Source organism: Salvelinus fontinalis, chromosome 10, assembly GCF_029448725.1.
Source record: "Salvelinus fontinalis isolate EN_2023a chromosome 10, ASM2944872v1, whole genome shotgun sequence".
NCBI classification, from domain to species: Eukaryota; Metazoa; Chordata; class Actinopteri; order Salmoniformes; family Salmonidae; genus Salvelinus; species Salvelinus fontinalis.
The window spans coordinates 48,572,184-48,587,183 of NC_074674.1; the positions used below are offsets into that span (position 1 = coordinate 48,572,184).

Consider the following 15,000-nt stretch of genomic DNA (forward strand, 5'->3'; position numbering starts at 1 on the left):
GACATGACAGTAACTAGTCTTCATTACATCAGGACATGACAGTAACTAGTCTTCATTACATCAGGACATGACAGTAACTAGTCTTCATTACATCAGGACATGACAGTAACTAGTCTTCATTACATCAGGACATGACAGTAACTAGTCTTCATTACATCAGGACATGACAGTAACTAGTCTTCATAACCTCAGGACAGGACATGACAGTAACTAGTCTTCATTACATCAGGACATGACAGTAACTAGTCTTCATAACCTCAGGACAGGACATGACAGTAACTAGTCTTCATTACATCAGGACATGACAGTAACTAGTCTTCATAACCTCAGTACATAACAGTAACTAGTCTTCATTACATCAGGACATGACAGTAACTAGTCTTCATTACGTCAGGACATAACAGTAACTAGTCTTCATTACATCAGGACATGACAGTAACTAGTCTTCATTACCTCAGTACATGACAGTAACTAGTCTTCATTACATCAGGACATAACAGTAACTAGTCTTCATAACCTCAGTACAGTACATGACAGTAACTAGTCTTCATTACATCAGGACATGACAGTAACTAGTCTTCATAACCTCAGTACAGTACATGACAGTAACTAGTCTTCATTACATCAGGACATGACAGTAACTAGTCTTCATTACATCAGGACATGACAGTAACTAGTCTTCATTACATCAGGACATGACAGTAACTAGTCTTCATTACATCAGGACATGACAGTAACTAGTCTTCATTACATCAGTACAGGACATGACAGTAACTAGTCTTCATTACATCAGGACATGACAGTAACTAGTCTTCATTACATCAGGACATGACAGTAACTAGTCTTCATTACATCAGGACATGACAGTAACTAGTCTTCATTACATCAGTACAGGACATGACAGTAACTAGTCTTCATTACATCAGGACATGACATGACAGTAACTACTCTTCATTACATCAGGACATGACAGTAACTAGTCTTCATTACATCAGGACATAACAGTAACTAGTCTTCATTACATCAGGACATGACAGTAACTAGTCTTCATTACATCAGGACATGACATGACAGTAACTAGTCTTCATTACATCAGGACATGACAGTAACTAGTCTTCATTACATCAGGACATGACAGTAACTAGTCTTCATTACATCAGGACATACCAGTAACTAGTCTTCATAACCTCAGTACAGGACATAACAGTAACTAGTCTTCATTACATCAGGACATAACAGTAACTAGTCTTCATAACCTCAGTACAGGACATAACAGTAACTAGTCTTCATTACATCAGGACATGACAGTAACTAGTCTTCATTACATCAGGACATGACAGTAACTAGTCTTCATTACATCAGGACATAACAGTAACTAGTCTTCATTACATCAGGACATAACAGTAACTAGTCTTCATTACATCAGGACATACCAGTAACTAGTCTTCATTACATCAGGACATGACAGTAACTAGTCTTCATTACATCAGGACATGACAGTAACTAGTCTTCATTACATCAGGACATGACATGACAGTAACTAGTCTTCATTACATCAGGACATGACAGTAACTAGTCTTCATTACATCAGGACATGACAGTAACTAGTCTTCATTACATCAGGACATACCAGTAACTAGTCTTCATAACCTCAGTACAGGACATAACAGTAACTAGTCTTCATTACATCAGGACATGACAGTAACTAGTCTTCATAACCTCAGTACAGGACATGACAGTAACTAGTCTTCATTACATCAGGACATGACAGTAACTAGTCTTCATTACATCAGGACATGACAGTAACTAGTCTTCATTACATCAGGACATGACAGTAACTATTCTTCATTACCTCAGTACATGACAGTAACTAGTCTTCATTACATCAGGACATAACAGTAACTAGTCTTCATTACGTCAGGACATGACAGTAACTAGTCTTCATTACATCAGGACATGACATGAAAGTAACTAGTCTTCATTACATCAGGACATGACAGTAACTAGTCTTCATTACATCAGGACATACCAGTAACTAGTCTACATTACATCAGGACATGACAGTAACTAGTCTTCATTACATCAGGACATGACAGTAACTAGTCTTCATTACATCAGGACATGACAGTAACTAGTCTTCATTACATCAGGACATAACAGTAACTAGTCTTCATTACGTCAGGACATGACAGTAACTAGTCTTCATTACATCAGGACATGACATGAAAGTAACTAGTCTTCATTACATCAGGACATGACAGTAACTAGTCTTCATTACATCAGGACATACCAGTAACTAGTCTACATTACATCAGGACATGACAGTAACTAGTCTTCATTACATCAGGACATGACAGTAACTAGTCTTCATTACATCAGGACATGACAGTAACTAGTCTTCATTACATCAGGACATGACATGACAGTAACTAGTCTACATTACATCAGGACATGACATGACAGTAACTAGTCTTCATTACATCAGGACATGACATGACAGTAACTAGTCTTCATAACCTCAGTACAGGACATGACAGTAACTAGTCTTCATTACATCAGTACAGTACATAACAGTAACTAGTCTTCATTACGTCAGGACATAACAGTAACTAGTCTACATTACATCAGGACATGACAGTAACTAGTCTTCATTACATCAGGACATAACAGTAACTAGTCTTCATTACGTCAGGACATAACAGTAACTAGTCTACATTACATCAGGACATAACAGTAACTAGTCTTCATTACATCAGGACATGACAGTAACTAGTCTTCATTACATCAGGACATAACAGTAACTAGTCTTCATAACCAGTAACTAGTCTTCATTACATCAGGACATAACAGTAACTAGTCTTCATTACATCAGGACATAACAGTAACTAGTCTTCATTACGTCAGGACATAACAGTAACTAGTCTTCATTACATCAGGACATAACAGTAACTACTCTTCATTACATCAGGACATGACAGTAACTAGTCTTCATTACATCAGGACATAACAGTAACTAGTCTTCATTACATCAGTACATAACAGTAACTAGTCTTCATTACATCAGGACATGACAGTAACTAGTCTTCATAACCTCAGGACAGGACATGACAGTAACTAGTCTTCATTACATCAGGACATGACAGTAACTAGTCTTCATAACCTCAGTACAGGACATGACAGTAACTAGTCTTCATTACATCAGGACATGACAGTAACTAGTCTTCATAACCTCAGTACATAACAGTAACTAGTCTTCATTACATCAGGACATGACAGTAACTAGTCTTCATTACGTCAGGACATAACAGTAACTAGTCTTCATTACATCAGGACATGACAGTAACTAGTCTTCATTACCTCAGTACATGACAGTAACTAGTCTTCATTACATCAGGACATAACAGTAACTAGTCTTCATAACCTCAGTACAGTACATGACAGTAACTAGTCTTCATTACATCAGGACATGACAGTAACTAGTCTTCATAACCTCAGTACAGTACATGACAGTAACTAGTCTTCATTACATCAGGACATGACAGTAACTAGTCTTCATTACATCAGGACATGACAGTAACTAGTCTTCATTACATCAGGACATGACAGTAACTAGTCTTCATTACATCAGGACATGACAGTAACTAGTCTTCATTACATCAGTACAGGACATGACAGTAACTAGTCTTCATTACATCAGGACATGACAGTAACTAGTCTTCATTACATCAGGACATGACAGTAACTAGTCTTCATTACATCAGGACATGACAGTAACTAGTCTTCATTACATCAGTACAGGACATGACAGTAACTAGTCTTCATTACATCAGGACATGACATGACAGTAACTACTCTTCATTACATCAGGACATGACAGTAACTAGTCTTCATTACATCAGGACATAACAGTAACTAGTCTTCATTACATCAGGACATGACAGTAACTAGTCTTCATTACATCAGGACATGACATGACAGTAACTAGTCTTCATTACATCAGGACATGACAGTAACTAGTCTTCATTACATCAGGACATGACAGTAACTAGTCTTCATTACATCAGGACATACCAGTAACTAGTCTTCATAACCTCAGTACAGGACATAACAGTAACTAGTCTTCATTACATCAGGACATAACAGTAACTAGTCTTCATAACCTCAGTACAGGACATAACAGTAACTAGTCTTCATTACATCAGGACATGACAGTAACTAGTCTTCATTACATCAGGACATGACAGTAACTAGTCTTCATTACATCAGGACATAACAGTAACTAGTCTTCATTACATCAGGACATAACAGTAACTAGTCTTCATTACATCAGGACATACCAGTAACTAGTCTTCATTACATCAGGACATGACAGTAACTAGTCTTCATTACATCAGGACATGACAGTAACTAGTCTTCATTACATCAGGACATGACATGACAGTAACTAGTCTTCATTACATCAGGACATGACAGTAACTAGTCTTCATTACATCAGGACATGACAGTAACTAGTCTTCATTACATCAGGACATACCAGTAACTAGTCTTCATAACCTCAGTACAGGACATAACAGTAACTAGTCTTCATTACATCAGGACATGACAGTAACTAGTCTTCATAACCTCAGTACAGGACATGACAGTAACTAGTCTTCATTACATCAGGACATGACAGTAACTAGTCTTCATTACATCAGGACATGACAGTAACTAGTCTTCATTACATCAGGACATGACAGTAACTATTCTTCATTACCTCAGTACATGACAGTAACTAGTCTTCATTACATCAGGACATAACAGTAACTAGTCTTCATTACGTCAGGACATGACAGTAACTAGTCTTCATTACATCAGGACATGACATGAAAGTAACTAGTCTTCATTACATCAGGACATGACAGTAACTAGTCTTCATTACATCAGGACATACCAGTAACTAGTCTACATTACATCAGGACATGACAGTAACTAGTCTTCATTACATCAGGACATGACAGTAACTAGTCTTCATTACATCAGGACATGACAGTAACTAGTCTTCATTACATCAGGACATAACAGTAACTAGTCTTCATTACGTCAGGACATGACAGTAACTAGTCTTCATTACATCAGGACATGACAGTAACTAGTCTTCATTACATCAGGACATACCAGTAACTAGTCTACATTACATCAGGACATGACAGTAACTAGTCTTCATTACATCAGGACATGACAGTAACTAGTCTTCATTACATCAGGACATGACAGTAACTAGTCTTCATTACATCAGGACATAACAGTAACTAGTCTTCATTACATCAGGACATGACAGTAACTAGTCTTCATTACATCAGGACATGACAGTAACTAGTCTTCATTACATCAGGACATAACAGTAACTAGTCTTCATAACCTCAGTACAGGACATACCAGTAACTAGTCTTCATTACATCAGGACATGACATGACAGTAACTAGTCTACATTACATCAGGACATGACATGACAGTAACTAGTCTTCATTACATCAGGACATGACATGACAGTAACTAGTCTTCATAACCTCAGTACAGGACATGACAGTAACTAGTCTTCATTACATCAGTACAGTACATAACAGTAACTAGTCTTCATTACGTCAGGACATAACAGTAACTAGTCTACATTACATCAGGACATGACAGTAACTAGTCTTCATTACATCAGGACATAACAGTAACTAGTCTTCATTACGTCAGGACATAACAGTAACTAGTCTACATTACATCAGGACATAACAGTAACTAGTCTTCATTACATCAGGACATGACAGTAACTAGTCTTCATTACATCAGGACATAACAGTAACTAGTCTTCATAACCAGTAACTAGTCTTCATTACATCAGGACATAACAGTAACTAGTCTTCATTACATCAGGACATAACAGTAACTAGTCTTCATTACGTCAGGACATAACAGTAACTAGTCTTCATTACATCAGGACATAACAGTAACTACTCTTCATTACATCAGGACATGACAGTAACTAGTCTTCATTACATCAGGACATAACAGTAACTAGTCTTCATTACATCAGTACATAACAGTAACTAGTCTTCATTACATCAGGACATGACAGTAACTAGTCTTCATTACATCAGGACATGACAGTAACTAGTCTTCATAACCTCAGTACAGGACATGACAGTAACTAGTCTTCATTACATCAGGACATGACAGTAACTAGTCTTCATTACATCAGTACAGAACATAACAGTAACTAGTCTTCATTACATCAGGACATAACAGTAACTAGTCTTCATTACATCAGTACAGTACATAACAGTAACTAGTCTTCATTACATCAGGACATGACAGTAACTAGTCTTCATTACGTCAGGACATGACAGTAACTAGTCTTCATTACGTCAGGACATAACAGTAACTAGTCTTCATTACATCAGGACATGACAGTAACTAGTCTTCATTACCTCAGTACAGGACATGACAGTAACTAGTCTTCATTACATCAGGACATAACAGTAACTAGTCTTCATTACATCAGGACATGACAGTAACTAGTCTTCATTACATCAGGACATGACAGTAACTAGTCTTCATTACGTCAGGACATAACAGTAACTAGTCTTCATTACATCAGGACATGACAGTAACTAGTCTTCATAACCTCAGTACAGGACATGACAGTAACTAGTCTTCATTACATCAGGACATGACAGTAACTAGTCTTCATTACATCAGTACAGAACATAACAGTAACTAGTCTTCATTACATCAGGACATGACAGTAACTAGTCTTCATAACCTCAGTACAGGACATGACAGTAACTAGTCTTCATTACATCAGGACATGACAGTAACTAGTCTTCATTACATCAGGACATGACAGTAACTAGTCTTCATTACCTCAGTACAGTACATGACAGTAACTAGTCTTCATTACATCAGGACATGACAGTAACTAGTCTTCATTACATCAGTACAGGACATGACAGTAACTAGTCTTCATTACATCAGGACATGACAGTAACTAGTCTTCATTACATCAGTACATGACAGTAACTAGTCTTCATAACCTCAGGACATAACAGTAACTAGTCTTCATTACATCAGTACAGGACATACCAGTAACTAGTCTTCATAACCTCAGTACAGGACATAACAGTAACTAGTCTTCATAACCTCAGTACATGACATAACAGTAACTAGTCTTCATAACCTCAGTACATGACATAACAGTAACTAGTCTTCATTACATCAGGACATACCAGTAACTAGTCTTCATAACCTCAGTACATGACATAACAGTAACTAGTCTTCATTACATCAGTACAGGACATGACAGTAACTAGTCTTCATTACATCAGGACATAACAGTAACTAGTCTTCATAACATCAGGGCATGACAGTAACTAGTCTTCATAACCAGTAACTAGTCTTCATAACCTCAGTACAGGACATGACAGTAACTAGTCTTCATTACATCAGGACATAACAGTAACTAGTCTTCATTACCAGTAACTAGTCTTCATTACATCAGGACATAACAGTAACTAGTCTTCATTACATCAGGGCATGACAGTAACTAGTCTTCATAACCTCAGTACAGGACATAACAGTAACTAGTCTTCATTACATCAGGACATGACAGTAACTAGTCTTCATAACCTCAGTACAGGACATGACAGTAACTAGTCTTCATTACATCAGGACATAACAGACACTAGTCTTCATTACATCAGTACATAACAGTAACTAGTCTTCATTACATCAGGACATGACAGTAACTAGTCTTCATTACATCAGGACATGACAGTAACTAGTCTACATTACATCAGGACATGACAGTAACTAGTCTTCATTACATCAGGACATGACAGTAACTAGTCTTCATTACATCAGGACATGACAGTAACTAGTCTTCATTACATCAGGACATGACATGACAGTAACTAGTCTTCATTACATCAGGACATGACAGTAACTAGTCTTCATAACCTCAGTACAGGACATGACAGTAACTAGTCTTCATTACATCAGGACATGACAGTAACTAGTCTTCATTACATCAGGACATGACAGTAACTAGTCTACATTACATCAGGACATGACAGTAACTAGTCTTCATTACATCAGGACATGACAGTAACTAGTCTTCATTACATCAGGACATGACATGACAGTAACTAGTCTTCATTACATCAGGACATGACAGTAACTAGTCTTCATAACCTCAGTACAGGACATGACAGTAACTAGTCTTCATTACATCAGGACATGACAGTAACTATTCTTCATTACATCAGGACATAACAGACACTAGTCTTCATTACATCAGTACATAACAGTAACTAGTCTTCATTACATCAGGACATGACAGTAACTAGTCTTCATTACATCAGGACATGACAGTAACTAGTCTACATTACATCAGGACATGACAGTAACTAGTCTTCATTACATCAGGACATGACAGTAACTAGTCTTCATTACATCAGGACATGACAGTAACTAGTCTTCATAACCTCAGTACAGGACATACCAGTAACTAGTCTTCATTACATCAGTACAGGACATGACAGTAACTAGTCTACATTACATCAGGACATAACAGTAACTAGTCTTCATTACATCAGGACATGACTGTAACTAGTCTTCATTACATCAGTACATAACAGTAACTAGTCTTCATAACCTCAGGACAGGACATGACAGTAACTAGTCTTCATTACATCAGGACATGACAGTAACTAGTCTTCATAACCTCAGTACAGGACATGACAGTAACTAGTCTTCATTACATCAGGACATAACAGTAACTAGTCTTCATTACATCAGGACATAACAGTAACTAGTCTACATTACATCAGGACATGACAGTAACTAGTCTTCATAACCTCAGTACAGGACATACCAGTAACTAGTCTTCATTACATCAGTACAGGACATGACAGTAACTAGTCTACATTACATCAGGACATAACAGTAACTAGTCTTCATTACATCAGGACATGACAGTAACTAGTCTTCATTACATCAGGACATGACAGTAACTAGTCTTCATTACATCAGGACATACCAGTAACTAGTCTTCATTACATCAGGACATGACAGTAACTAGTCTTCATTACATCAGGACATAACAGTAACTAGTCTTCATTACATCAGGACATACCAGTAACTAGTCTTCATTACATCAGGACATAACAGTAACTAGTCTTCATTACATCAGGACATAACAGTAACTAGTCTTCATAACCTCAGTACAGGACATAACAGTAACTAGTCTTCATTACATCAGGACATGACAGTAACTAGTCTTCATTACATCAGGACATGACAGTAACTAGTCTTCATTACATCAGGACATACCAGTAACTAGTCTTCATTACATCAGGACATAACAGTAACTAGTCTTCATTACATCAGGACATAACAGTAACTAGTCTTCATAACCTCAGTACAGGACATAACAGTAACTAGTCTTCATTACATCAGGACATGACAGTAACTAGTCTTCATTACATCAGGACATGACAGTAACTAGTCTTCATTACATCAGGACATACCAGTAACTAGTCTTCATTACATCAGGACATAACAGTAACTAGTCTTCATAACCAGTAACTAGTCTTCATTACATCAGGACATACCAGTAACTAGTCTTCATTACATCAGGACATAACAGTAACTAGTCTTCATTACATCAGGACATGACAGTAACTAGTCTTCATTACATCAGGACATGACAGTAACTAGTCTTCATTACATCAGGACATGACAGTAACTAGTCTTCATTACATCAGGACATACCAGTAACTAGTCTTCATTACATCAGGACATACCAGTAACTAGTCTTCATTACATCAGGACATAACAGTAACTAGTCTTCATTACATCAGGACATAACAGTAACTACTTTTCCCTTTGTCTGTTCTCCAGTTGAGGATGATGATGTGGTGAAGGTAGGGACACTGTGTAAGAGTGGAGGCTGTGCCCGAAGCTTTGAGGGCCCTGCCAGCAATGACCAACTGTGTCTCTTCCACGCCGGAGTACCCATCTTCCATGAAGGGTACGTATACAGCTGACACACACACCACAAAGAGTACATCATCTTCTGTATACAGCCGTGCTTGCTAGCTAATGACTAGTTCTGCTTACTAGCTAATGACTAGTTGTGCTTACTAGCTAATGACTAGTTGTGCTTACTAGCTAATGACTAGTTGTGCTTACTAGCTAATGACTAGTTGTGCTTACTAGCTAATGACTAGTTGTGCTTACTAGCTAATGACTAGTTGTGCTTACTAGCTAATGACTAGTTGTGCTTACTAGCTAATGACTAGTTGTGCTTACTAGCTGATGACTAGTTGTCCTTGCTAGCTAATGACTAGTTGTCCTTGCTAGCTAATGACTAGCTAGCTAATGACTACTGTGATTGTTAGCTAATGACTACTGTGATTGTTAGCTAATGACTAGCTATTCTTACTAGCTAATGACTAGCTATTCTTACTAGCTAATGACTAAATGTGCTTGCTAGCTAATGACTAGCTGTGCTTACTAGCTAATGACTAGCTATTCTTACTAGCTAATGACTAGCTATTTCTACTAGCTAATGACTAAATGTGCTTGCTAGCTAATGACTAGCTGTGCTTACTAGCTAATGACTAGCTGTGCTTACTAGCTAATGACTAGCTGTGCTTACTAGCTAATGACTAGCTGTGCTTACTAGCTAATGACTAACTGTGCTTGCTAGCTAATGACTCGCTAATGCGTAGCTAATGACAACTTGTGCTTACTAGCTAATGACTAGCTATTTCTACTAGCTAATGACTAGCTGTGCTTGCTAGCTAATGACTACCTGTGCTTGCTAGCTAATGACTTGCTGTGCTTGCTAACTAATGACTTGCTGTGTTTGCTAGCTAACGACTAGCTGTGCTTGCTAGCTAATGACTAGCTGTGCTTGCTAGCTAATGACTAGCTGTGCTTGCTAGTTAATGACTAGCTGTGCTTGATATCTAATGACTAGCTGTGCTTGCTAGCTAATGACTAGATGTGCTTGCTAGCTAATGACTAGCTGTCCTTGCTAGCTAATGACTAGCTGTGCTTGCTAGCTAATGACTAGCTGTGCTTGCTAGCTAATGACTAGCTGTGCTTGCTAGCTAATGACTAGCTGTGCTTGCTAGCTAATGACTAGCTGTGCTTGCTAGCTAATGACTAGCTGTGCTTGCTAGTTAATGACTAGATGTGCTTGCTAGCTAATGACTAGCTGTGCTTGCTAGCTGATGACTAGCTAATGACACTGCAAATCCCTTAAAACTACAAAGATGACAATAACATATGCCTGACTGCTTTTTCCCTTCAGATTTGTAGTTAGTTAATCCTGTGTGTGTGTGTGTGTGTGTGTGTGTGTGTGTGTGTGTGTGTGTGTGTGTGTGTGTGTGTGTGTGTGTGTGTGTGTGTGTGTGTGTGTGTGTTCCCAGTATGAAGTACTGGAGCTGTTGCAAGAAGAAAACGTCAGACTTCAACACGTTCCTCTCACAGGAGGGCTGTAGCCGCGGCAACCACCTCTGGAGAAAGAAAGACACGGTGGGTCGGGGGTGTTGGTGGGTCGGGGGGGTTGGTGGGTCGGGGGGGTTGGTGGGTCGGGGGGGTTGGTGGGTCGGGGGTGTTGGTGGGTCGGGGTGTTGGTGGGTCGGTGGGTCGGGGGTGTTGGTGGGTCGGGGGTGTTGGTGGGTCGGGGTGTTGGTGGGTCGGGGTGTTGGTGGTTCGGGGTGTTGGTGGGTCGGTGGGTCGGGGGTGTTGGTGGGTCGGGGTGTTGGTGGGTCGGGGGTGTCGGGTGTGTTGGTGGGTCGGGGGTGTTGGTGGGTCGGGGGGGTTGGTGGGTCGGGGGTGTTGGTGGGTCGGGGGTGTTGGTGGGTCGGGGGGGTTGGTGGGTCGGGGGGGTTGGTGGGTCGGGGTGTTGGTGGGTCGGGGTGTTGGTGGGTCGGTGGGGTTGGTGGGTCGGGGGTGTTGGTGGGTCGGGGGGGTTGGTGGGTCGGGGGTGTTGGTGGGTCGGGGGTGTTGGTGGGCCGGGGTGTTGGTGGCTCGGGGTGTTGGTGGGTCGGGGGTGTTGGTGGGTCGGGGTGTTGGTGGGTCGGGGTGTTGGTGGGTCGGGGGTGTTGGTGGGTCGGGGTGTTGGTGGGTCGGGGTGTTGGTGGGTCGGGGTGTTGGTGGGTCGGGGTGTTGGTGGGTCGGGGGTGTTGGTGGGTCGGGGTGTTGGTGGGTCGGTGGGTCGGGGGTGTCGGTGGGTCGGGGTGTCGGTGGGTCGGTGGGTCGGGGTGTCGGTGGGTCGGGGGTGTCGGTGGGTCGGGGGTGTCGGTGGGTCGGGGGTGTCGGTGGGTCGGGGGTGTCGGTGGGTCGGGGGTGTCGGTGGGTCGGGGGTGTCGGTGGGTCGGGGTGTCGGTGGGTCGGGGGTGTCGGTGGCTCGGGGTGTCGGTGGGTCGGGGGTGTCGGTGGGTCGGGGTGTCGGTGGGTCGGGGTGTCGGTGGGTCGGGGGTGTCGGTGGGTCGGGGGTGTCGGTGGGTCGGGGTGTCGGTGGGTCGGGGGTGTTGGTGGGTCGAGGTGTTGGTGGGTCGGGGGTGTTGATGGGTCGGGGGTGTTGGTGGGTCGGTGGTCGGGGGTGTTGGTGGGTCGGTGGGTCGGGGGTGTTGGTGGGTCGGGGGTGTTGGTGGGTCGGTGGTCGGTGGGTCGGTGGGTCTGTTCAGAGAGCATGCTAGAAGGTGAGTTCCCACCATCCTTTCTGTGCCTCGTTCTCCACACATTGAAAACCATCGGACCGATGAAGGCACTGGCTAGAATACTTTTCATATTCCAGTCATTTCCTTTCAAATCCATGAAGGGAAGTGAACACTTTGGTTGAAAATAGATTATTGGGACACACTCTTGAGTGTTTATCTCCACCATCTGGTTTCAGAAACACACTGGACAGATAAATGGTATACAGGGTGTTGGAGATAAGTGACCGACGTGTTACAACCTACATGTCACTTCTAGTGTGTGTGTGTGTGTGTGTGTGTGTGTGTGTGTGTGTGTGTGTGTGTGTGTGTGTGTGTGTGTGTGTGTGTGTGTGTGTGAGTCTGACCCTGTGTGTGTGTGAGTCTGACCCTGTGTGTGTGTGTGTTTAGGGTAAGACAGTGGTCCCGTGCAGGTTTGACTGGCATCAGACAGGAAGTCAGGTGATCATCTCCATCTACGCTAAGAACTCTCTGCCAGACGTCAGTTACGTCGAGGGGAACAGCTGCACGGTGAGACACACAGTCTTGTATAACTAACCTTGTGGGGACACACAATTCAGTCCCATTCTAAATACTATGTTCCCAAAAACCTTAACCCTAAAAAACGAACCCTAGTTCCTAACCCGTAATTCTAACCTTAACCCTAAGCCCCCTAAAAATATAATTTGACCTTGTGGGGACTAACAAAATGTCCACAGTTGATACATTTTTTTGTTTGTTTACTATTCTTGTGGGGACATCTGGACCCCACAAGAATATTTAAACACACACACACACACACACACACACACACACACACACACACACACACACACACACACACACACACACATTGAGGGGTATATAGAGGGGTATTTAAAGGCGGGAAGAGAGGACTATACTACCTACTCATTCATTGTTTTTCTTAATTTTTACTATTTTCTACATTGTAGAATAATAGTTAAGACATCACAACTATGAAATAACACATATGGAATCATGTCGTAACCAAAAAAGAGTTAAACAAATCAAAATATATTTTAGATTCTCCAAATAGCCAGTCTTTGCCTTGATGACAGCTTTGCACACTCTTGGCATTCTCTCAACCAGCTTCCTGACGTAGCCACCTGGAATGAATTCCAATTAACAGGTGTGCCTTGTTAAAAGTTAATTTGTGGAATTTCTTTCCTTATTGAGTCAATCAGATTTGTGATGTGACAAGGTAGGGGTGGTATACAGAAGATAGCCCTATTTGGTAAAAGACCAAGTCCATATTATGTCAAGAACAGCTGAAATAAGCCAAGTTGGTAGAACCAACAGCAGCAGCTATATAGAGAGAACAGTAACACCCACACACACACAGGCCCTGTATTCTCAACGCAGTAGTACCTGATGTAGACCATTCTCCTCCACAGCTCAACATCCACATTATCTTTGATGGAGAGAAGGAGTTTGAGCAGAAGATTAACTTGTGGGGGGTGAGTACTACTATAATGCTATACATCTAGACCAGGCGTTTCCCAAACTCGGTCCTGGGGTCACACCTGTGTCCACGTTTTGGTTTTTGCCCCCCCAGCGCTACCCAGCTGATTCAAGTAATCGACTCATCATCAAGCTTTGACTCAGCTGTGTAGCGTTGAGGTTAGGGTTAGGGGTCGGGGTTAGGGGTCGGGGTTAGGGTTAGGGGTCGGGGTTAGGGTTAGTGTTGGGGTAAAAACCAGAACGTGCTCCTCTTGGGGTCCACAGTTTGGGAAACACTGGTCTATACTATACTATGTATATACTATAATATCTCTATACTATACTATGTCTATACTATACTATGTCTATACTATGTCTATACTATGTCTATACTATGTCTATACTATAATATGTCTATACTATACTATGTCTATACTATAATCTGTCTATACTATACTATGTCTATACTATAATATGTCTATACTACACTATGTCTATACTATACTATGTCTATACTATACTATGTCTATACTATACTATGTCTATACTATACTATGTCTATACTATACTATGTCTATACTATACTACACTATGTCTATACTATACTATGTCTATACTATGTCTATACTATACTATGTCTATACTATATTATGTCTATACTATGTCTATACTATAATATGTCTATACTATAATATGTCTATACTACACTATGTCTATACTATACTACACTATGTCTATACTATACTATGTCTATACTATGTCTATACTATACTATGTCTATACTATATTATGTCTATAC

The 15,000-nt window shown here is 40.8% G+C and overlaps 1 protein-coding gene across 1 annotated transcript in view; it reads left to right on the plus strand.

The window, feature by feature from the left end:
- The window catches only part of chordc1b (cysteine and histidine-rich domain (CHORD) containing 1b), a 38,557-nt gene that overhangs the window by 15,939 nt on the left and 7,618 nt on the right, over window positions 1-15,000 (plus strand). The window contains exons 6-9 of the mRNA XM_055936934.1: window positions 9,931-10,060; window positions 11,469-11,574; window positions 13,152-13,271; window positions 14,156-14,218. Coding sequence (XP_055792909.1) covers window positions 9,931-10,060; window positions 11,469-11,574; window positions 13,152-13,271; window positions 14,156-14,218 — 419 coding nt within the window. The remainder of the gene's footprint in view (window positions 1-9,930; window positions 10,061-11,468; window positions 11,575-13,151; window positions 13,272-14,155; window positions 14,219-15,000) is intronic.